The following is a 24,827-nucleotide window of genomic DNA, read 5'->3' as shown; positions in this document are numbered from 1 at the left end:
TTCCCTTATAGAATCCTAGAATCCTAGAGTTGGAAGAGACCCCAAGGGCCATCCAGTCCAACCCCCTGCCAAGCAGGAAACACCATCAAAGCATTCCTGACAGATGGCTGTCAAGGAATGACCCCTTGACCTCTGATGGGAGGGCATTCCACAGGGCGGGCGCCACTACCAAGAAGGCCCTCTGCCTGGTTCCCTGTAGCTTTTTCTTTGTGACCCCATGGACCAGAGCAGGCCAGGCATTCCTGTCTTCCACTGCTTCCCACAGTTTGGTCAGACTCATGTTGGTAGCTTCGAGAACACTGTCCAACCATCTCGTCCTCTGTCGTCCCCTTCTCCTTGTGCCCTCCATCTGTCCCAACATCAGGGTCTTTCCCAGGGAGTCTTCTCTTCTCAAGAGGTGGCCAAAGTACTGGAGCCTCAGCTTCAGGATCTGCCCTTCCAGTGAGCACTCAGGGCAGATTTCTTTAAGGATGGATAAGTTTGATCTTGCAGTTCATGGGACTCTCAAGAGTCTCCTCCAGCACCATGCTGTGATGGTGCTGGTCCAGCATATAACTGCCCATAGTTGGAAATCATAGAATCCTAGAGTTGGAAGAGACCCCAAGGGCCATCCAGTCCAACCCCCTGCCAAGCAGGAAACACCATTCCCGATAGATGGCTGTCAAGCCTCCGCTTAAAGACCTCCAAAGAAGGAGACTCCACCACACTCCTTGGCAGCAAATTCCACTGTCCAACAGCACTTACTGTCAGGAAGTTCTTCCTAATGTTTAGGTGGAATCTTCTTCCTTGTAGTTTGAATCCATTGCCCCGTGTCCGCTTCTCTGGAGCAGCAGAAAACAACCTTTCTCCCTCCTCCATATGACATCCTTTTATATATTTGAACATGGCTATCATATCACCCCTTAACCTTCTCTTCTCCAGGCTAAACATACCCAGCTCCCTAAGCTGTTCCTCATAAGGCATCGTTTCCAGGCCTTTGACCATTTTGGTTTCCCTCCTCTGGACACGTTCCAGCTTGTCAGTATCCTTTATGCTGCATGGAAAGAGAAGGAGGGAAGTCATTGATATTTTAAGGTTGTCTAAATGCATATTCCAAATTGTAAAACAGAAATTTTAATTAAAATTATTCTAAAAAGAAAACTTGGTCTGGGCTCCATCCAATGAGGCATACCGGTTGCTGCTCTGAGAAATATGTGGAGAAAGGGCAAAGAAGAGGCAAAAACAATTGAGGATTGCATTATGCATAGCATAAGATGGGTAGTTTTTCACCCTCCCTTGTAATGTGAGAATTTGGAGTCGAGTGAAGCTGAGGGTTGGAAGGGTCAGGACAGGTAAAAGTCCTCCATGCAGTACAGAAACTTTAAACAGCATTGTAGAAAGGTTGAATCTTACTGGGAAATGATATATAAGGAATTGAAAATGATGTTTAAAATAACTTTTGTAAAAAAAAAAAAAACAGAAGCTTTTCTTTTGGGAATTATAGAGAGAGAACTACCTAAACTTGTATAGAAATTTTACCCAGAGACTTTTTAACATCGAGTTGCAAAAAGAAGATGCCTCTCTCCCTGAGAATTACAGGTGCCTAAAATCTTGGCCTAATTTTGCAGCTGTCCCTTATTTATCCAATATCACTTATGAATCATGCAGATGGGCTTTATCTAGAGCCCGATTTGAGGCGATGCCTACAGCCGTATTGCAAGGCAAATTCTTCCGGGTACCAATTCACGAGTGCCTTTGTCCATGCATGTCCAATAAGGTGCAATCTGTTACTCACATTCTTCTATTTTGTAAACTTTATAGTGAAGAGCGATCAAGACTTATACTACCCCTTTTATCAAAATTTATACCCTTGCAATATAATTTGGAATTTTCTCCCGAAACTTTACGTGAATTCCTTTTAGAAGACTCTTCGAGCTCAGTATCTTATGCTGTGGCCAATTTTTGCACCCTAGCTATTAGAAAACTTAAATCTCTTTATTGAATAATATACTATAAATTCTTTTAGTGCTATTTTCTCTCTGGCCTTTTGGATTTTGTCCTCCTGTGATGATGATGATGTTGTTCATCTTTTGATTGGAGTTGTGTTGTTTTGTACTGCTGGCGCTTGCTGTAATAAAACTGAACTGAACTGAAATTTATTTATGTCTGCTACTACAGCGGCAAGAATGTTACTTGCCCCAAAATGGAAAGAAGCAGAAGTCCCAGCAAAGGAAGAATGGATGCAAAAACTTACGGAATATGCAGATACGGCGAAACTTACCGGAAGAATAAGAAGTCAAGATAACAAACTTTTTATAAAAGAATGGAGATGGTTTATTGAGTATTTACAGATAAATTGCAAACAGATAAAAAACATTAGCAGGATTATTCTAATAACCTGCAGTTTTATAAACATACTAGCTGGCCTGGCCACATGTTGCTATGGTTTTTTTTTTTTTTGCTTTTAAAATTCTCCTGACCCGGAGAGTATTCTGGAAGCTCCTGTTTTCATTCTTCCCTGTCCCTTTAGAGCAGGGGTCAGCAACCTTTTTCAGCCGTGGGCCGGTCCACTGTCCCTCAGACCATGTGGTGGGCCGGACTATATATTTGGGGGGGAGGATGAACTAGTTCCTATGCCCCACAAATAACCCAGAGATGCATTTTAAATAAAAGGACACATTCTACTCATGTCAAAACAGCACGGCGGCCATTTTAAGTGAGGGCACTGGAGACCTTAAAGAGCATTCTCCCCCACCCTAGTCTCAAATTCGAACCCTGGTCTCTCTCTTAAATGCCCCTTTAATAGAATTAAACCCTTGCCCTAGATTTAACATCTTCTCCCCTCCCCTCCGGAAACCTGATACATGGTACAGTCCCTTCTGGCATTGAGCCTGGGGTCAGAAGGGACCATAACGATGCAAGGAGGGGTGATGGGGAACCGGTAGGGTCCTTATACATTTGTGTGCGGCGCTTTTTCCTCTTCTGATAACTGGAGTTTCGTTTGTAAAGCAATACAGCAGTGCAGAAAGGATTGTGTGTGGAGACAGGATAGGGAGTGAAGCGTAGTTGCCGAGCTTTCTCATCCTACACCCCCCTCCTGCCATAAGGAATGGTATGGCCCGGGCCTAAAAACCTTTTCCTGCCTGGAGCCGAAACTACTAAGGAGAGTTTAGGCCTTCCTCTTAACTGTTTTCTGAGTGCGGTAAAGCCCTTGGCAGAGGCTGGGGCTGGGGCGATTAATGGGGGCTGTCCCTTAATGGTTGCCCACCGGGAAATGGCTGACTGAGGTGAAGGAGGTTTCTTGTTCGGCGCACAGTCTGTGACGCTGCCCTGCCATGAGCCTTTCTATTGGTTGTTGCTCAAAGTCTTCAGTTCCGTTGCTGGTGACACGTAATGTGTGCGCCATTTTTTTTGGCCTTTATTCTATATTTTAGGCATGATTGGTGTGGTTTGTTTTAATTTTTATTATGCCAGATCCTTCCTTGATGGTCATGGTACGCTGTGTCCTAATTTGATGCTATTTGGTCCAGCGGTTACGGAGAACATCGTTGCCCACTGCGCACGCAATGGGAACATTTTTTATATATATGTAAAACAAAATAAAAAATTCTTTCCAGTAGCACCTTAGAGACCAACTAAGTTTATTCTTGGTATGAGCTTTCGTGTGCATGCACACTTCTTCAGATACCTCTATTTATATATATAGATATATTTAAAGTGGATGAATAAATGAGCAAATTAAGTTGATTTGGATATGCAGAAGGTATTAAAAATAAATTTAAGGAACCACAGAAAGGGGAAAGGAAGTCAAGTTTTGAAATGTTCAGGTGATTGTAAATTTGATGAAATGTATTGACCTGAAAAGTGTAATTTTTTAAATGAATAAAAAAACCTGTAAACAGTGTTTCCGTGTGCTCTGGTTTCCATCACGGTGTCCGGTTGCGCCAGAAGTGCTTTCGTGCTGCTTGCCACGTGACCCTGAAAGCTGTCTGTGGACAAACGCCGGCTCCCTCGGCCCGAAAGTGAGAGGAACGCTGCAATCCCAGAGTCGCCTTTGACTGGACTGTCCAGGGGTCCTTTACCTTACTACCTAGTTAAACTGTGGAACTCCCTCCCACAAGAGACAGTGAGGCCAATCGAGATGGCTTCGAAAATTAAGAGAAATTGATGGAGGAGAAGGCTATCGATGGATCCTAGACACAACGGCTACGCGCTGCCTCCACAGTGAATCCCAGTTGCAGGAAACCCCAGGAGGGGAGAATTGTTCCTCGTGCTCAAATCCTGCTTGTGGCATCTGGTTGGCCGCTGTGACGCCAGGAAAATGCTGGATTAGATGGGTAAAGTTCAAATCCCACCACAGAAGCCATAAATCACCAGGCCATAAATGCAGAGTGAAGATGCCCCATGTAGCAGCGAGCATCGTTGAAACGCGTCTTTTTCTCTTTATGAACTAGATCACTGCACACATTGAGATACCGGAAGCATCGTTTCCCATTTTAAAGCTTTTCTCCCTGTGGGAAGGAGGCATCAAATCAACGTTCAAGCGCTATTCTGATTCCCACGCAGAGATTCAATCTCAGTGGGGGAAAGGAAATGAGACTTTCCTCTTGGTGGGCGGCCACTGAAAGGCTCCATTAGCCAAGCCTCTCCAAAATGTAATCTGGGAAACCACCCTGGAAGGAGCAGATACAAAGGAAATCCACGTCTTGGGAACCCCCAGGACCTTTCCGAGCTCATCCACCCAGATTCCTGGACTTGCATCCCATGACATTTTCTTCCCAAAATGGGGCAGCTGCCTACATCCATTAAGACCCCATTCCCTGTCCAGGTAGCATGTCCCATCTTCTTTCCAGGAGAGAGGCAACGTTGCCTAGTGGTTTGAGGGCCAGGATAGGACCCGGGAGAGACCATGGTTCAAATCCCCAGTTGGAGATGAAGGTCGCGGAGTGTGGACCCGGGCCATTCACCGACTCCCGGCCTAACTTACCTTGCAAGGTTTGTTGTTAAGGGGATTCAAGGAGCAGGTGGAGAACCATGCACACCACTCTGAGCTCCTTAGAGAAAAAGGTGGGGGTGTAAATACAGTAAAATATTTCCTGGGAGACCCTCGTCTCCTATTGGAGCATTTGAGGCATGCAGGTTACGCAGGCACTGCCATACTTTGAGGGAAGTTGCACCGGGGTGTTCCTCAAAGCTCTTGGGAGAACGGGCCACCCGAGCCTAAAAGCCAGTGGCATCTTTTTATGTTATACCAAATAGCAAATAAGGTTTTTCTGCTGCTCGGGGGGGGGGGGACATGGGTGGCGTCGTGGGTTAAACCACAGAGCCTAGGGCTTGCTGATCAGAAGGTTGGTGGTTCGAATCCCCGTGACGGGGTGAGCTCCCGTTGCTCAGTCCCAGCTCCTGCCCACCTAGCAGTTCGAAAGCACATCAAAGTGCAAGTAAATAGGTACCGCTCCGGCAGGAAGGTAAACGGCGTTTCCGTGCGCTGCTCTGGTTCGCCAGAAGCAGCTTAGTCCTGCTGGCCACATGACCCGGAAGCTGTACGCCGACTCCCTCGGCCAATAAAGCAAGATGAGCACCGCAACCCCAGAATCGTCCACAACTGGACCAAATGGTCTGGGGTCCCTTTACCTTTAGGGGGGAGAAACCAAACCAAAGGGTTCAAAGAAAGGGAATTCGGACAGAACCTTAGGTAGAGCTTTCTGATATTAAGAGCTGACAGTGGAAAGGACTCCCTCGGAAGGTGGTGGACTCTCCTTCATTAGGGTTTTTTAAAAATAATAAATTGGATAATAATAATAATAATAATTTATTACTTATACCCTACCCATTTGGCTGGATTTCCCCAGCCACTCTGGGCGGCTCCCAACAAAATATTAAAAGCACAACAAAACATCAAATATTAAAAATTTCCCTAAACAGGGCTGCCTTCAGATGTCTTTTAAAAGTCAGATGGTTTTTATTTCCTCGACATCTGACGGAAGGGCTTTCCACAGGGAGGGTGTCACTACTGAGAAGGCCCTCTGCCTGGTTCCCTGTAACTTCACTTCTTGCAATGAGGGAACCGCCAGAAGGCCCTCGGAGCTGGACCTCAGTGTCCAGGATGGACGATGGGGGTGGAGACGCTCCTTCAGGTATACTGGGCCGAGGCCATTTAGGGCTTTAAAGGTCAGCACCAACACTTTGAATTGTGCTCGGAAACGTACTGGGAGCCATTGTAGGTCTTTCAGAACCAGTGTTAAATGGTCTCGGCAGCCACTCCCAGTCACCAGTCTGGCTGTTGCATTCTGGATTCGTTGTAGTTTCCGGGTCACCTTCAAAGGTAGCCCCAAATAGAGCGCATTGCAGTAGCCCAAGCAGGAGATTACCAGAGCATGCACCACTCTGGCGAGGCAGTCTGCGGGCAGGGAGGGTCTCATCCTGCGTACCAGATGGAGCTGGTAGACAGCTGCCCTGGACACAGAATTGACCTGCGCCTCCATGGACAGCTTTGAGTCCAAAATGACTCCCAGGCTGCGCACCTGGTCCTTCGGGGGCACAGCTCCATCTGTCAGGGATTCTTGAGCTGCGATTCCTGCATTGCAGGGGGTTGGACTAGATGACCCCCAGCTTCCCTACATTTCTAGGGCTGTATGTCTTCTACCCACAAGACCATGCCAGTGTCTCGCACACAAGCAGGACGCTCACTCCAGCAACTGTAAGAAAGCCTTTATTGCAAACAAACATAGCTCAGAAAATAATAATAAAACATAATAATTATTATAATAATACATCTGGAATAGCCCTAAGGGGCCCGTCTGGGTTAATGGGGATGAAGTTATCGGCATGTCGTAAAAGGAGGCAACTCATGGAGGAGGCAGGGGGAAGGGGGGGCAAGGCCTGGGGGGGGCCCTTTCTGGCAATGTCACAGAAATATTTCCAGCCGACTATTGTTGGCTTGTCCACCCGTCTCCCTCTCAAGGCTGGCTGCCCCCCACCCAACTGCAACCTCATTCCATCAGCCGGCTGCCTGCCTGGGCCAGAACCTGGGAGGACCCCAACATTGCCAGATAGAAACCTTCCTCCTCCGGGCTACAGAGGGAGTCATGATTTATATGGGGGGTGTCAGGGATCTCCCAGCCCCAAATGTCCAGCTGAAATCCGGATGGGTCAAGCAAGTCCAATGCAAGCGGTCGGCAGCGGGTCCGGGACGAACAAAAAGTATTTCCAGCACACAACGGGGCTATTCGCTCGTGGGTTTTTGCCGCGCTTCCGTGGGATGCCACGATGGCTGCGAATGTAGATGTCCTTTATCAAAAGGAGGAGGCAAGTTAATGGGGGGGGGTGAGGACAGGCTAAATGAACCCTCCATGTGCAGAGGCGATATAGGATGACCCCCCTCAGTAGGTGGGGGGACAGACACGCAGCGGACAACAGAGAAGGGCCATTGCCATCGTGCCCAGGTGCCTGGCTGGCTGGCCTCTCTACTGGACACAGTGCTGGGACCTGGTTCTGATCCTGCAAGGCAATGGTGTTCTTCGGTCCTACTTAATTTTTGTGGGTTCATCTGCCGCGGACACCTGCAAATGCCCAGGGCAAGGGGGTGTCAGGCACGAGGCTTTGGCTTCGAGCACCAGAGCGCAGAGGAGGGCTGGAAGCGGTTCACCCCCAGTTCGGCTGGGCCCACGCTGCTCCCCAAAGATTCCCAGCCTCTCAGGCCTTTTTCTGCCCTGTTGCCCCTCCAAGCCACAAAACAAAACGACAGACAAGCACAGAAGCTACAAGGAGCTACATTGGCAATGCACAAATGAAGCCTGTTCAAAACCGGGTTAAGCCACTGGGAGGTCCTGCACACAGGAATCCTGGAGAACTGAGATTTTGTAGAGGTTTATATTTTAGGAAGCCTCGTCTTCCTAGAAGCAACAGTCCAGATCAAACTCAGGTTAGCCATGATTTAAGCCCCACTGAACTGGGGCTGGGGAAACGGAGTTAAAATTACGCACAGAGAAAATTTTTTATTATTATTTCAGCGGGGGGGGGGGGGGTTTATCACAAAGAGACCTGCTGCTGGAAATCCGTAATGGGCCAAATGTTTCGGTAACACCTTCATTGATGGCTTTGTTAAGAAACCTAGCATCGCAGTTCAATAGGCTTTGATTTCTGATAAAGGAGAACACAAAACACTTTGCTCCAACATGCAAAGGAGTTCTGCTTTGCTAGCACCAACAAATCAACTTCCCCAAGCCAAATATTTCCAGTATCCTCCACCTGAGAAAGCTTAAAATGTCAAAGGCCTCCACTGGGACACTTCCCAAAGTGCATTTGGGACACTTTTTGCACACCGATGCATGTTTGCTCTCCTCCTTTCAGAAATCAGAAATCAAAGCTCTATCACAGTGCAATGCTATGTTTTCAATAAGGCGGCCACTGAGGAATTTAGATTTTGTCAAAAGATAGATTGCTCCATAAAGGATTTATATTACTGCGTTTATGAGATGTTAATGTCATTGTAATATAAACTGTATTTTCTTTACACACGTTTCACCTTAACTGGGGGGGGGGGGACCGAGTCACCTAGTTTTCACGAAGGGTGAAAGTCCCATCGCTTTCAATGGGTCTTTGCCACAACTAGCCGAACTGGGACCCCAGATAGTCTCCTACTCGGGTGCAATGGCAGTTAAACAGGTTCTGAGCCAGTTTAAAATGTACGATGGAGGCAGATCCAGAAAGGGAGGTTCTAATTGAAGCACTTAAAAGGCTGGATTGGAGCAGGGGGTGCTGAGAACCATCTGGTTGTCTTACACTGTTTCTTCCAGGAATACCACAAGCCCAGCCATCGCTCAGTTCATCCTGTCTGTCAAAATGCAGTGCAGGAAGAAGCAAGGACCACTTCGACACAACCAACAACCCTCCTGCTGAAGTACTGGCGTGGGGTTTGTGGTGTTGTTTTTTTGCACATCCTCAGATAATTCTGCCTTGGCGAGGAACCTGCGGGTGGACCGTAAGGAGCAAGCAGGGAACGGCACAAGCCATCGCCTGCCCACGTCAGTTTCCTCCTTCACTCCTCAATTAGCAGACCTGTGACGGGCCGTTTGGCAGCTGCAGCCTTGAGCAGCATGCGATAAGCTTCGCCTGTTGCATTTTCTGCCTGTAACACAGCCATCCAGGGTGGGGGTGGGACAGCGACTAGGGAGGCAGCTGCTCACGGAAAGGAGCCAAGAAGTCGCCACGGGGCAGCAAGACGTGCGATGCTGAGGCCACTCCAAGGCTGCTGCCTAGATGGTGAAGCTCCTTATAAGCAAAACCAGGTTGAAGGAGGGCTAAGAGCCTGCTGGCGGCTGCAACATGCAGCAGGGATCGCGGTGAGTCGGGGTCTCTCTGCAGCTGCGCAATAAACACTTAAGCTACTATGGGTCGCAAGGAACCAAGGGGGGTGGGATGCCAGTGACCCACAGCCTGCAACAGAAGTCTTCTTGATAAGCTCTGCATCAATCGAGGAACTAACGCCCGCCCCCCCCAAAACACAATTAACTGGGTATCGCTGAAGGCGAGGGGAGAAATGTAAAGTTAGAAGGAGCCAGAAACTCCTCGACAAGGTCCAAGCAACCAGGCCTCGAGGAAAAGACGGTTCACCCACCAACGTCCCTTTGCCTACCTAATGTGGGCTATGAGCAAGAGGGCAAGTGCACTTCAGGAAGTTCTGTCTGCAGGACAGAGAGCGCCAAGAGGCGGCTCAAGCAAGCTGGGGGAAGCAAAAATGCAGGGCAAGGAAGGGTGGGGAGGAAACGGCTCCCCGAAAAACAAGACGCACACACAGGCCCCCCCCAAACGCAACAGAATTTCACTGGGGCACACAAGTTCGGCTTTCCGACACCCCACCGGTGGCTCTGAAGGGAGAAAAAGGAGCGCAAGTTCTTGAGCAGCCCATCCGCACCAGGGCCCAGGGATGCCAGCGCTACTTGAAGTGGGGAGGGTGCCTCTGTCACAACCAAGTACCATCTTGTCTGGTTGTAAACGGGCCAGAGATGCACTGACACACTGATGCAGGGGGCTGGGCAGCCCATCTCCTGCATCCTTGGACACCCCCCCCCCCCCACCCCAAGCTGAATAGTTTTGCAGACAGCACACCATTGGCCTGTCCCCAGAGGCTGGCAGCCAGCTCCCTTTGCCCCTGCCAGCTCCCCCTCTCACGCCCACCCGCCCTGGTCAGAAAAACCCACCTGGGTTTCAGCATGCAACCGGGCAAATGCCAAGCAAGCACACCTGTGCCAATGTGTTCCACCCCACCCCAGAACACTCCCTACGGCACAGAACACCAAGGCGAAGGCCAAACAACCGGGCACAAACACAAGGACCGAAAAGAGCTTTCTTGGCTGCTGCCATTGCCCACAACCCCTCCTCATCCTCCCCCCAACAATGGTTCTTTTGCTCCCTCCTCCCCAAAGGGGTTAGCGCCCAACGCCTCCTGCCAGAAAACACACACATTGCATTTAAGTCACCAGCCCCAAAAGATCCGTCAGGCACAAGCAGAGCATCGCTTTTCCCCACGGGTGCCCTGGGCTTCACTAAAACCCTGTGCAAGAAGGGGCCCTTGTGAGCTTCCAAGACTGCCCTCTGCAACCCTCCATAGCAGCTCAGGGGGTTCAGGAGTGCAGCCTTAACCTGGAACAAATGCCCAGCCTGGAGAAGGAGCCTTGGAGGGAGGTGGGGCGTTGGACATTCCTGTGGCCAGAGCTGACCCAGGTTTTTCTCCAGCCTCCTGGGGGGAAGGGGTGACTTTTACTCCAGAGCCAGGAAGCTGCACAGTGCAGAGGTCAGGGGAAGGGCTTCATCCCTCCCAACTGCGGGAAGACCCTTGCATCTTGGCACCCGAGGTACTTCCCTCACCCCCAGAGACATCAGAGCGGGTTCTTGAGAGGTGGGAACAAACCATTCCCCAAACGCTAAAGGACCGAACATTAATTCTCCAGCCTTGCTCTGTGTCGGGGGCAACGTGTAACAGGACGAGGGGCATCAGCCACCGGGCCTTTGCTTTCCCCCTGCATCGCAGCCACAGGGAGCTGCCCCTCCGTTAACCCTTTGCACTGCTCCCCCCAAGCCACACACAAAAACGGCTGATAGCCAGAGGGATGGTGAGATACAGACACCTTAGACGATCTAATCATTTTATCAGCTGTGTTGCACGTATCCTGGCTCTCTCACGCTTCTCTTTCCACCCGCTTTCTCCTTGGGCATTTTGCACTTTTCTGGCACAGGGGTCTTTGCCCCCCGCCCCCAGCCACCTGGGCCTCCCCTCCAGACACACAGTTTCTCTTCCTTTGGGCAACTCAGCATCTCAACCAGCCTTTGCCTGCTGGGCCTGGCAGGAGCTGGGAATCCAACAGCACTTGCGGGGCCTCAACTGGGCACAGTCTGGCCAAGACGAACCAACAGCCTGCAGCCCCCAAGGAAAAAGAGCCAGCGGTGTCTGGGGCACACAGTTTTCACGCCTCCTTCTCCCCGCTATGGGAGCCTGGACTCCTATGGGGCACTCATACCTCTTATACCCCACAACTCTCTCCTCGGCCACCTGATTGTGCCCTGCCTACAGCTTCTAAAGCACCTGGCCCAGTTTTATGTGCATTCAACACCCTCCCCACCACGATGCCACCCTCCAACCAGGACTGGTTGGCAAAGTGGGCCGAGGATCTGAGAGCTTAAGGCACAGATTCCCCCTCTCGTTGCCTGGGGTCCTTTTTCTAAGGGGTGGCACCCCGAGGGGAGCTTTGGGGGGCCTGCTTTGCAAAGCAGGGGAGGAACAAGCAGCCCGTTGGCACGCCCAAAAACCAACATGGCTGCCCACTGAGCCAATGCAGCAAGTCCTCCAGCCCATCAAGCCAGGCCGGTCTCTGCAGACCAGTCAACACACAGTGGGGAAGGCGGAACCGAGGTCAAGGGGGCCTAACGTGGGTCACATGTAAAGTGCTTTGGCTGCTTCTCCTGCCCTACAACCCAGTCTTCCCGAGAGGAGGGACCCCTGGAGATCCCTCCACTCCTCCTCCTCTTTGGTCAACGCTTCCATACCTCATCCACGCCTACACTACAGACCGGCCTTGGTCCCAGCCTGGCGCCCTCCGGGTGTTTTGGAGAACAACCCCCATCAGTCCCAGCGGCACCAAAACACCCAGAGGGCACCAGGCCCAGGGAAGGCAGCTTTGGACACTTCTAGGCCACCGGTTGCACCCAGGTTTGGGGACAGAGCAGGCACCTCCCCTCTTCACAGCTGGCCAGAGCTCGCTGGCCGGCCTTGTGGAGGGACTGCTTCCCACCTGCAGCACACGCCTCCGCAGGCTGAAGACGAAGGAAGCCCAGCTCTCCTCGCAGAGTGGACTTTTCTGCTTGCTCCCAGGATCCGGACCGCTCCGTAGCAACACGCCGCTTCTGAAGCATGCTTCAGTCCTCCCCCCTCTCCCAGTCTTTGGAGGTGTGTGTGGGGGGGTGTCTTTCCCTCCTTCAACCACCCGCCCCGCTTTTCCGTGAAATGGCAAAGCATGCAGAGTGCCATGGGGCAGGAGAGGCGTCACGAGTCTGCTCTGCCCGCGAGGAAGCAAGGGGGAAGCATGGAGATTATGGGCAAGGGTTCTTGGCACAAGTTCGCCCCCTCCCCAACCCCGGGAAATCCAACCATCCGTGTTGCTCCTGCAGCAGACTGATAATGTTCCTCGTCACCCGAATCTCCTGCATTCGGTATCCTCGGTTGCACAGGGCCAACGAGGGAAATGAGCCTGGGATCTGGTAGGCAGCGAGATCCCATTAGCCTGTCGCCTGCAGAGCCCAGCCGTGGCTGTTCCCGTGGTTCCTTTGTGCTGGTCAAGTGTGGCTGGCCTCGCACGGCACGGCAGCTAAGGCATCTCCCCGTTACACACATAGGGAGGGTGCTGTCCTCTCCTGCACCCGCCACTCTGGACCCCGAAGGCGAGAGATCCCGGCTGGAATTTGCTAGGCGACAGCAGGCATGCGGAAGGAGGGGGAGGAAGCCAGTCCTCTCCAGAGTCCTCTTTTCAAAGGAAGGCCCTATAACGTTGCTGCCTGCCGGTCTGGAGACGCTGCCTGCTCGCAGGGCCCCTTTCACCTCCCTGGGGGAGGCAGATTTCCGCCGCATCTGTGCTGCACAAGGCGGTCGAACAGAGTTCCGCTGGTTCCTGGGGTGGAGGGAGGAGGGTGTGGTACATGGCGGGGGGGAGGACTGTAGGGATGAAGAAAATACGCTTGGCACAATGACACCCCCGCGGGCTCAAGCTTCTAGGGGGAGAAGTCTGGTGGCGCTGCAAGAAATATCGATCGTTTTCTGTGCCAGGAGATGCAGGAGCAAAGAGTGGGGTTTTGCACGTGTCTCAAGGTTTGGGGAGGGGGGGGTCGGTGCAGGCTGAGGGCTCTCCTGTCCACAATACATGCATGAGCCCCACCGCCTCGCCCCACCGCTGAGGGCTGTTTATGTGTGGGAGGTCCTTTGCGGGGAGGGCCAAGCCCAGCCCCCACCAATCTGTGCTTGCACAGCGCCCGTCTTTGGGGAGGAGAAAGCTATCGCAGGGAATCCGGGATGGAGCAGAGTCTCGGGTTGGGGGCGGCGGGGTGGCCCTGGGCCCCCTGCTGGAGCTGCAGGGTGCGGGCCGGGCACGGGATGCCCAGCCAGGCGCGGCCAGGTGCGTCCCTGGCCCCCGCCTGGAGCTGCCCCAGGTGTGGCGGGTGAGGAATGACCAGGGAGGCCCTGCTGGCGTGGCAGAGGCAGTGGAGCATTTCGCCGGGGGCGTCCAGCCGCGGTCCGGCCAGGCTCTTGGGCTTGGTGGTGATGGGCTGCGGCTGCCCCATGGGCACCACGGAATGGGCGCTGGATGTGGGCAGGACAGGCAGGCTCAGCCGGCGCTGGCAGTGGAGCATCTCGGCGTGGGGGTCCATCACGGCCGGCGGGGCACTCAGCTTCGGCCCTTGCTCTGAGCCGGGGGCCACACCCTGGAGGTGTCCAGCGGGGCCCGCTGCTGCGTGGGAACCGGGTGGAGGGTCCGCGGGAAGACTCTGTGGCCCATGAGGGGCTCCGTGCTGCTGCTGCTGCTGTGGCTGTTGTTGTTGTTGTTGTTGTTGTTGCTGCTGCTGCTGCTGCGCTTGCTGACCGGAGGAGGCAGCCCGATGGACGCCTGGAGTGGGGTCCCCGGGCAGATCCTGGCGGGGGGCCGGCGTGGCCCTCTGCGCAGCCGAGGTGGGGTCCCCGGGGAGGGGGGCCTGCTGCTGGAGGCCGGGAGCCACCGCCAAGAGGGCTCCGGCCAGCGGGTCAGCTCCCAGGACCTGCCGGTGGGTCCTCTGGTGCGCTCGGAGGGCCGACTCTCCCTTGAAACGCTTGGGGCAGCAGGAGCAGGCGTGGGGCCTCTGCTGGGAGTGGGTGCGCTGGTGGGCGGCAAGGTTGCCCTTCTGGCTGAAGCGGCGGCCGCAGGTGGCGCAGGGGAAGGGCCTCTCGCCCGAGTGGATGCGGCGGTGGGTGATGAGGTTGGCGCGCTGGTTGAAGCGCTTCCCGCACTCGGTGCAGGCGAAAGGCTTCTCGCCCGTGTGGATCCGCTGGTGGGTGATGAGGTTGGGGCGCTGGCTGAAGCTCTTCCCGCAGACGTTGCAGGGGAAGGGCTTCTCCGTCTGGCGGCTGCCCCGCGGCACGGGCGTCTTGGGCTCCGGGGCGATCAGCCCCTCCTGGACGGCGTGGGTGCGCTGGTGGGCCGCCAGGTTGGCCTTCTGGCTGAAGCGCTTGCCGCAGCGCAGGCAGGGGAAGGGCCGCTCGCCCGTGTGCACCCGCTGGTGCGTCAGCAGGTTGGGGCGCTGGCGGAAGCGCTTGCCGCACTCCAGGCACGGGTAGGGCTTCTCGCCCGTGTGGATGCGCCCATGCGTGATGAGGCCCTGCTTCTGGCGGAAGCACTTCCCGCAAACCACACAGGCGAAAGGGCCTGAGCCCAGGCCCTGAGAGGGGCGCCCGGGGCCACACAGGCCCGGCTCACACGAGGCCGCTTCCTCCTTCTTGACACGAGGCTGCTGCGCCCGCAGCTGGGCGGCGTTGGGCGCCAGGAAAAGGCCCGCTCGAGAGCTGTCGGGGAAGAGCTGGTAGCGCTCCAAGCTGGCCACAAAGCCCTTCTGGCCACCTTCCTCCTCCTTGATGGCCTTGCCGCGGCCGGCTGCTCCTGAACGGGGTGGGAAGAGAGAAAGGGAGGGGGGAGGGAGAAAAGAGGTGGAAAGGAAGCATGAGAAGGGGCGAGAGGATCAAAGCACATGGCGGCCTTTGCAGAAGAACAGAGGAGCTTCGTTTTGCACACAAACTCTCCAGGAAAAAGGATGAAAGGCCACTCCTAAGTCCATGAGAGAATGTATAAACCAATCTGGGATACGGCAGGCATGGTTAAGCTTACAAGGCAATGTATTTATCAATTAATGGACTGCTTTTACAATATACTGAAGTAATAAGTTGCAGGCTAATGCAAGTCCACTTGTGTTACTTGGAACCTGGTGGCATTAATTGATTATTATTTTTATTTTGGTATAGAACTTTGTTCCTATATGTTTATTTCTAGATATTCCTTTCTGCTTTTATGTGGCCTCTACTGCTGTACTTGCTACGTTATAAATATATGCAAACAATCAAAAAACCAACTAAATAATAAGAATAAGGAGGTATGCCGTGAATGTTTGGGGCAAGGCTGCTGCGGGAGTGAAAAGGTCCACAACATGCCGTATTTTTACGCAGGCAACGATCCGCCCTGTACATTCAGGGCTGGGAGGGGGGCAAAACATTATTATTATTTTTTAGAATAAATGGGTTGTTCTTATCCACCTGTCTCAAGAGACAATGGAGTGCACCTCCAGGGGCGAGGTCAAACGGCTGGCAAATCACAGCACCTGCTGTGGCTGCAGAGAACGGTAAATAAATGGGTACCTCATTATTTATTGTTTTAGAACAGAAGTGGCTCTCCCTGATATCGTCAGGCTCCCAACTCCCATCAGTTCCCTTTGCCAGCACAGTCCCTGGCCAGGGATTGTGGGAGTTGAAGTCCAGTGTCATCTGAAGGGCCACAGGCTCCCTCCCCATTGGCCTGGCAACCCAAACTGCTGCTGGAGTCAACCAATAGGCAACACCCTCTGCTGGATGGCTCCTCACCTTGGCAGGAGCCTGTGCACAGCTTGCCTTCCTCCAGCTTCTGGCGATCCGTGACGCCAAGCTCCTCCCACCGTTCAATCCAGGATAAGCTCTCGGGTTTGAAGAACCGGTAGCCTGGCACAGGGAAGAAGTGGTTAGTTTTGCTGCGCTCTGCGTGTGAGAAACCTGCACTTGCCTTCTCAGCCAACAGGAAGACTCGGAAGAAGGTGAAGGGGCCACACCTGCAGAGAGAGACCGAAGCCCAAAGGTACCACGGGCACTGTGTGCCAAGGGCCTCCAGAAACTCTGGCCGTGGCCTCTGTGGCTTCTATCTCTGTTTCTGGAAGGTGGGCTGAAGTGACAGCAAGGCATATTTGCAGCAGCGCAAGAGAAAACTGGGGGTGCGGGGGCGGCAGCAAGAAGAGAACATCCACGTTTTCAAGGGTCACACCACCACATTCCCTAAGAGCCACCCCCAAACCGGTGCCCTCCAGAGCAGTTGCTCTCAAACATTGTTGGTCCACACACTCAACCCCAGCGCCCCAAACCCTACTCTTAAGCATTATTCAGAACAGCAGTTCTGAATACGACCCACTAAGGAATATGATAACGCAATAAAATTAGAAACAGTTAACCATTAATTGCACAAATATTCCAAAACAGATTTAGTTTGATTAATTCAACAAAACTGATGAAGGTGATCCAGTGCTCCCACTCTGCTTAGTGGCTTACCTGGGCAGGGATCTGTTGGGATCCCTCTGCTAGAGTCCAGCTGATCACCAACACACTGCTCTCCAGCACGCTCGATCCGAGACAGGAGATCAGGTTTGAGAACCGGGTAGCCTGGAGAGGGAGGAACACCATTACGCTCCATTGCGGTGGCTTTTAAATGGCTGACTCAGGTTTCCACACCTGGCACAGAGAAAGGAGCACTCCTTGAAGGCAGATGCGTTGGAGAGGCGGCCCCTCTGTACCCCCACAACACCCCAGGGCAGGATCTTAAAGGTAGAGGGTTTCTTTCCGGTAAAAATATCTACCGCAGAATCGCGTCTACACACGGAAGCAAATGCATGGCAAACTGATGGAGGAGAGGACTACTGGCCGTGGTCTGCCTTCACAGTCAGAGGCAGAAATGCTTCTGAACCCCAGTTGCCAGAATCCAAGGGACGGGGGAGAGCTGCTGTTGTGCTCGGACTCTGCCTGCAGGTTTCCCAGACGGGCATCTGGTGGGGCCAACGGGATTCTGGGCTGGATGGGCCACTGGCCGGATCCAGCCGCCTCTTCTTATGTTAAGTAACCCCAACAGACTCAGCCAGCCGCCACCAAACATGCTGTTGAAACCTCAGAGCTGGGCTCCAGCATCACATGCTAGAGGGAAGCTGTGCTGGGTCTTCACCGGGGGGGCCTCTGCTGTCTGGAGTGGAGGCCTAACAATTGGCAGGAAAGAGGCGGACTGACCCTCTGGCCCTCACAATACAGTCGTGCCTTGGATCCCGAACGCCTTGTGACTCAAACGCTCCCAAACACCGCAACCCTGGAAGTGAGTTTTCCGGTTTGCAAACGTTCTTTGGAACCTGAACGTCCGACGTGGCTTACGCGGCTTCCAATTGGCTGCAGGAGCTCCCTGCAGCCAACCAGAAGCCGCGCCATGTTTTCCAAACGTTTTAGAAGTCAAATGGAGTTCCGGAACGGATTCCGTTTGACTTCCGAGGCACCACTGTATTAGCTATCTGCCTCGTTCCGCATCGCCTGGTGAGGGCAGCTCGCCCCTCTTGAGCAGAGCCAGCGTGAACGAGGAGCCGAGCCTTTCTGAGGCTCCCAACAGGCAAGCCAACAAAAATTCAGGCGAGCAACTGCCTCCCCGGAACAGAAGCAGCAGCATCTTACCCAGGGAAGTGACCAGCTCGTAGTTCTCCATCACCACACCCGCCGACTCCTTGCGGATTCTCCGGGACCTCCTCCAGGGAGATGCAGACCAGGGCAGGCTCAGACGTCACCTGCTGTGACAAGATGGACTAGTCAGCGCTTGCCCTGCTTGGAGGAAGCCGCCTCAGAACCAGGGAGCCCAACCCGGGAGCGGCAGGAGCCGCCTTATACCAAAGCTACAGCCTCGGACCAGCAGGGATGGGCAGCGAGGTATTCCTCACATGTGGCTGGACTACAACTCCCATCAGCTCCCATCAGCATGGCCAGGGTGGGGCATCTGCTGGAGGGCCAATTATGGCTGCCTCAGATAGATAGATAGATAGATAGATAGATAGATAGATAGATATAGATACTTTGTTGTCATTGTACATAGTACAACGAAATGGAATGCCATCCTGCATTTACAGCCACATATACACATTCATACATTTACAGCCAAACATACACATACATACCATCCATCACGACTCCCCAAGATCAGATCAGATCATTTAGTTACAGCATTTAAAATAGTTACAGCTCTTGGATAAAAACTGTTTTTTAGTCAATTCGTTCCCGATTGGCACAGGGACGGAGGGGCCCTCCCCAAGCAAGGTGCCAGAAGGCAAGAAGCAGCTGCCCCAGAGAGCTCCAACCCATGGCTAAGACTTCCCCTGCCCTACCTGGGCAGCCCCCCTTGCAGGCATTTCCTAGGACCGTTATCCAGGGAGGGGAGACCATGTTTCTCCTTGGCAACTGAAAGGCAAACGGCATCCGTCCTGCGAGTCTGAGCATCCTTCTGGCGGTTTACTTTTGCTGCTCTTTCTGAAAGGCCCTGCATCAACCGGGAGGAGAAGAGGTTAAGCAAACAGGGGGCTGAGGCCCAGAGTAACCCAAGCCCCCTGCAAATCATCTAGCTTTGCTCAATTTCTCTGAGTCTCTGTGCAAAGAAAACTGCTTGTTGTTGTTGTTTTGCAAGCACTAGATTCAACCGTTAGGGCATCTGGCCAGCCGCTGTGAGAATGGGATGCTGGACTAGATGGGTCACTGGCCTGATCCAGCCGTTTCTTCTTATGTTCATTACTGCATACCGAACACAGAAACTCAAGAAAGAACGTACATTTCACAAGCTCAATTGCAGCCTCTGGGAGACAAGCTGGCCCAATAAAAGGCACCCTTTCACTTGGAAATGCTTGCTGGGGAGACAACAGCACCGATATGCCGCCAGGTCTCCTCTCCGCCTGCAGACACACAGAGAGCGCTGGGGGGGAGGGGGGAGAGCCATGTGAATTGCAAGACCATAGAGAACGTGAAAGGAAGCATCAGCAGGTGCCAAAGAACAGGTTGAGGGCTACGGTGGCAGAGTCAGGGACTAGATGGCCCTTGGGGGTCCCTTCAAACTCTGCAATTCTACGATTCCTGCCCAGAAATATAGATGATGCTATAGCTGCTGTGTTTGGTATGCTAAGGAGCCTGGGTCACTCCGTATCAAAAAACAAAGAAAAGGCGAAGGAAACCCCAACCCAAACGAGGAGAAGCCTCTTCCTGATGAGTTCCCTTCATCTTTTCTGGATCTACACTATTTGTTTTTTTGATATGGGGTGACCGTCCACTATTTAAAAAAAAAATAGTAAGAAGGGATATGCTGGACGGTTATAAAATTATGCATGGTAAAAATTACCGTATGCATTGCAGCAGGTTGGACTGGATAACCTTTTGGGTTGTTTCCATGCCTACAAATTTATGGTTCTATAAGGAAATGGAGGGGGGGAATCTCACCCTCCCCGCCTCCACTACTACCTCTGGCAATGATAGAGGGCAGAGTAACACCCTCTGCTCCCGACTGCTGCAGAGAGAGTTTGGCCGCCAATGCTCAGGAAGGAGGATCCTGGTGAGGTTTTCTGTTTTTATGCTTTGCCACTGCTTCATAGCAACCACACTGTGGGGTTTTTTTTTTTTTTTTTTACACTGGTGCCCCGCTAGACGAAAATAATTCGTTCTACAAATTTTTTCGTCTAGCGGTTTTTTCGTCTAGCGAAGCGGCAATGACAGCCGCGCTCCGCTAAACAAACAAAAAAAAGACAAAAATTTTTCGTCTTGCGAAGCAGCCCCATTGACTTTTTCGTCTTGCGGGGCAGCTTCCGCTAGACAAATGCTGTTCGTCTAGCGAGTTTTTTATCTAGCGAGGCATTCGTCTAGCGGGGCACCACTGTATTTTACTTGCACACCTTGAAAAGGATTTGTAACCTCAGAGGCATAAATAACAGGATAATTCAATGAAATTTATGGCAAAGGATTTAAGACAGAAAACGGAAAGGACTTCTTTGGACAATGCACAATTCACCTGTGGAATCTGCTGCCAGAAGACTCAGTGGTGGCCACTAAAAGAGGATTAGACAAATCCTTGAAGGCTACTGAATGGCTACTAGTCGTGGTGGCTTTCTGCAGTCTCATGGATGCCACAGAATACCATTGGCTGTGAAGCGCTAGCTCCCGAGAATCCTTGCTTTCGTTACCCACTTGGCAGCTTCCAGACACATCAAGACTATTTCCCCCTGAGCCTCTGCAGACACTTCTTTCCCTTAGCTGGCTATAGCCTCAGCTGTCTTCTGATCCACTGTCTTTCAATCCTTACTTTAACTTCCTGATCCCAAGATCTCAGGGCACTGCGGAATCTGACCCAGCAAACACAGCCTTGGAATCTTGGACAAAGAATCCAGCATCCTGCATGTCCAGGTTCTTTTTTCTTCAAAAAGGTTCCTACAGAAGTCCCTGGCCCTTAGGAAAGTTACTTTTCATCCATATGGAAGTTTAAAGGTAAAGGTAAAGGGACCCCTGACCGTTAGGTCCAGTTGCGAACGACTCTGGGGTTGCAGCGCTCATCTCACTTTACAGGCCAAGGGAGCCGGCGTACAGCTTCCGGGTCATGTGGCCAGCATGACTAAGCCGCTTCTGGTGAACCAGAGCAGCGCATGTAAATGCTGTTTACCTTCCCGCCGGAGCGGTACCTATTTATCTACTTGCACTTCATGCTTTCGAACTGCTAGGTTGGCAAGAGCAGGGACCGAACAACAGGAGCTCACCCCGTTGCGGGGATTCGAACCACCGACCTTCTGATCGGCAAGCCCAAAGCTCAGTGGTTTAACCCACAGCGTCACCCGCATCCCTTAGGCTTAGGCAGAGTCAAAGGTGGCAAAGCAAATGCTAGAGCTGAGTGGGGATCCCAGCATCACAGAATTGCAGAGGATCCAAAGGGTCATCTAGTCCAATCCACTACAATACCGGAATCACAGCTAAACATCGCTGGCAGATGGCCATCCAAATTCTGCTTAAAAGCCTCCAATGAAAGAGAGTCCACCACCTTCCAAGATGGCGAACCTGGGTTTCAAAACTGAAACTTAATAGCCTGCCCACTGAACTGCAACCATACCAAAGGGAACACCCCCAGAGTAGCCCCCAGTCGCTCAACAAGACGGGGTCACAGCAGAGAAAGTGAATGCATGTTAACTGGAAGAGCTTTGGCAAAGGAAATTGGTCTTGAAAAAGAATGTAAAGGACACAGTGAAACACTCTGACCAAGGGAGAGGGGATGCCTTGTTCCAAGGGACAGGAATCAGCAAAAAATATAGTCTACAGGGGGTGGGAAAAGGACAGAATTGTTGCCTCCAGCAATGCCACCCCAAGTCCCCACTCTCTCTTGGTCCAGCCTGGCAGACACAATGAGGAGGGAGCAGCTGCCCAGCCTGCCCCATCATTCCTTCTCAGGCTGCTCCTTAGTCTCTGGAGATTCCCATTCCAAAACTGTCTTCTCTGGAAGACAGGTGGGAGCAGGATCTGCTGTCGCAGCCATTCCACAGTTCTTCTGCCATGTCCATTCAAAGGCACAGACCCATCCCCACAGCCAGAGGAACACGTCTGGCCAAGACAGTTTTTGCCCATAAGCAAATTACAAAAACTTTCACATAAGGTTTCTTCCACTTGGGAAAGGTGCTCTCTTTCAGACAAAAGCTTTGAAATCTGAACTGATTAATGGGGGGAATAAAAAGACAAATCCCCTCTTAGCACAAAATGTTTAAGGAATCGAAAATTGTGCAGCAGTTAACCTTAGCAAGCTGAGGTTAATCGCTTCCTGCCACACTTTGCTGTCAAGATAGGAAACTCAAACCACGGCCAGAAGCACTCAAGGAAAATCTAGAAGCTAGTTAAGGATCCAGAAAAGAAACTGGAGAACTGGCCCCACAGTGGACAAAGCTCCACTCCTGACAGCGCAAGCTCCTCCAGCTCAGCACCAAAGCCCCACCCGCCAGCCAGCCCCACTGCAGCCTTCCCAGCACAACCCACAAAGCAGAAAACAAGCCATTTTTAGCAGCGGACCCAGAAATACAACAGCAATTCCCTCACTTGTCCCCAGAGGCTGCAAATATCTTTTTGACCTCTGCCATCCGCACGTTTCCCAACTGAACTGCAAGGGCAACTTTCTGCCAAGGCTCAAGGGCTAGAGAGAAATCTTTGCTTTTCCCCACTCTGGCGTTAACTACCTGCTACTTTATTTCCAGCACCAGCCTAGCCAGGTTGGAAGAAACGCTCATGTCCTGATCACCAGCATCACATTTCAAAGGCGACTAGGCAAGTTGGTTTTAAACTATTTTTCAACTTGGCTCTGATTTGGGGTTGGCAAATCACTAAGTCAAAAGAGCTGGCCATTTAAGGCTGCAACACTGCATACGCTTTAGCTAGGACGGTTGGTTCGCTGGACACAATGGAATTTACCTCCAAGTAAACGTGCACAGGAGGATTGTGCTGAACATCAACCTTTGAAATTTTCAGTTCTCTAGATAGAAGCTACTATCCCACCTATCTTGAAATAATAGATTGGTGGTTTTTCCACACTCAACAGCTAAAACACTTACCCAGGAGAAATTCCCACTTAATTTGATTAAACTTGCTTCATAGTAGACATGCAAAGGATTGTCCTATAATTCTACCACTACTGCCCTGACTCCAGGGGAGACCAGAGGCTACATCCATCTATGGGAAAAATGCGAACAGGCACCTAACCATAGCTGTCAACCCTCCCTGCTGTTTCCCAATGCTTTAATAAGGGAATTTCCCGCAAAATAAGGGAAAGGTTGCCAGATATGCTAATAACCCCCATTTTACAGGTACAAAGCTGCCAAAGTTCAGATGATTATGAATGCTGATAGGGAAACCGATGCCTACTGAGAGAGGCCCATTTTTGAATTACAGGCATTTCCAGGTTTCCCCATTCAGATAAAAAAGGCCGCCGTCTCCCTCTTACCCACTGCACCCATCATTTCCGCAAGTTTGGAAGGCCCCAAAGCCAATCTTTGCCCCGGCTAAGGGCAGCCAGCCCTGTCCTCTCAAGGCCTGGGAGGAGGGCTGGGAAGCCTCAACCGAAACCCTAAAGCCCCAGGACGGATAAGGTGGGTGGGTGGGTGGCACCACCCAAAGGTGCCCCAGGGCCCACCCATCGACCCTGGGTAGGGAAATGGGCTCCCCGGGCCATCTGCTCCGGAGCAAGCCTTTTGTGCAGAGGAAACTTCAGGAATTCGGGAGGGACCCGGGAAAGGGGGGGGGGAGGGCGAAATGCACTGAATGCAGGCGGACGCAGAGGGGAGCCCACACCGCCCTAAGGGGGTGCCATGGGGAGGAGGGGGAGCAGAAAGGGAGCCTGCCACTTACCCCCACGGGAAGGAAGGAGGGAGGGAGGGGATTTTGAGGACCCCCCCTCCTCCAGCAGGACCCTTTGAGGGGGGGTGGAGGGTCCAGACCCGGGTTTTTATCCAGCTACGCAGGGAGGGGCCCTCTCCCTCCTCCCTCGGAGGGCCTTCCCCTGCACCCCCCCCCACCTCACCTCAGGCGCCCCCCCCCCACCCGCGAGGCCTCTCCCTATTTCGGGAGCTGCTCCTTGCCCCCCCCCCACGGCGCCCCTCGGCCCGCCCTTCCCTCGCCCCACCGCCAGGACGACCACCCCCCCACCGGCCCTCTCCCCCCTTCTCCCTCCCCCCCCGCCCGCCCCGCTCACCAGGCCGCGCGGTGACCCCCTGACCCAGCAGGCGGTGTTGCCATAGCAACACCGTGACGGTCCCCGGCCGTGGCGGACGCGAGGCCCGCGTCACCGACGCATCATCTTCGGGCCCGGTGACCTCACGCGGTGACGTCACGCGGCGGAGGGGCGAGGCCTCGTCTTTTCTTTTCCTTTTTTCCTCCCGTCCCCTCACGCGCCGTTATATATACATATATGTGTATATATCGATTATTTTTTTATTTTAATAGAGCAGAAAGGACCCGGATGAAGGAACCGGAAAGGCCCGCTGGCTCTCTTCCCCCCAAGCCCCGCCCCTTTTCGCCCTCCACAATTCACGCACTTCCGCTTCCCTGTTTCTCCTCACGGACCTTTTTCTTTTTTTCTTTTTCTTACCCCAGCCCGGACTCTGAAAGGAGATTGGTGGAATGGAACCCGCCGCGCGGCATCATGGGAGAGCGAGTTCCCGCCGGGCGCAGAGGCAGGAAATGGGGCGCCGTCCCGTTTGCCCGAGAAGCGTGGGAGGGGAATCTCGCGATGGCGGCCGGGTTTCGCGGCTCACCTCTCGCGAGAGGCTCTTCCGCGCAAGGCACCATGGGAGAAGTAGTTCTGCGGGGAGCGCCTGAGGCCTACATCAGAAGGCCTCAACTCCTCTGCTGTGGGGAGGAGGAGAGAAAGGACAAGGAGCAATGCTAACACCGTACCTTTCAAGCGCAACCACATAGTTAAACCACATGACCAATTAAACCAATTCTCTGTAATTCTGTAACA

General features: G+C 52.8%; 1 protein-coding gene across 1 annotated transcript; it reads right to left on the bottom strand.

The window, feature by feature from the left end:
• Nucleotides 1-13,521: 13,521 nt before the first annotated feature.
• On the bottom strand, nt 13,522-24,260 carry LOC117055463 (zinc finger protein 250-like). The gene is made up of 7 exons (XM_033164999.1): nt 24,057-24,260; nt 18,694-18,845; nt 17,993-18,105; nt 16,838-16,948; nt 16,127-16,240; nt 14,060-15,155; nt 13,522-14,011 (listed from the first exon to the last, which is right to left on the bottom strand). The coding sequence occupies exons 3-7, from the start codon at nt 18,021-18,023 to the stop codon at nt 13,522-13,524; spliced, it is 1,842 nt and encodes a 613-aa protein (XP_033020890.1). The 5' UTR covers nt 18,024-18,105; nt 18,694-18,845; nt 24,057-24,260.
• Between the last annotated feature and the right edge of the window lie 567 nt (nt 24,261-24,827).

Source organism: Lacerta agilis, chromosome 12, assembly GCF_009819535.1.
Source record: "Lacerta agilis isolate rLacAgi1 chromosome 12, rLacAgi1.pri, whole genome shotgun sequence".
Lineage (NCBI taxonomy): Eukaryota > Metazoa > Chordata > Lepidosauria > Squamata > Lacertidae > Lacerta > Lacerta agilis.
This window is presented reverse-complemented; position numbering and strand designations above follow the sequence as displayed.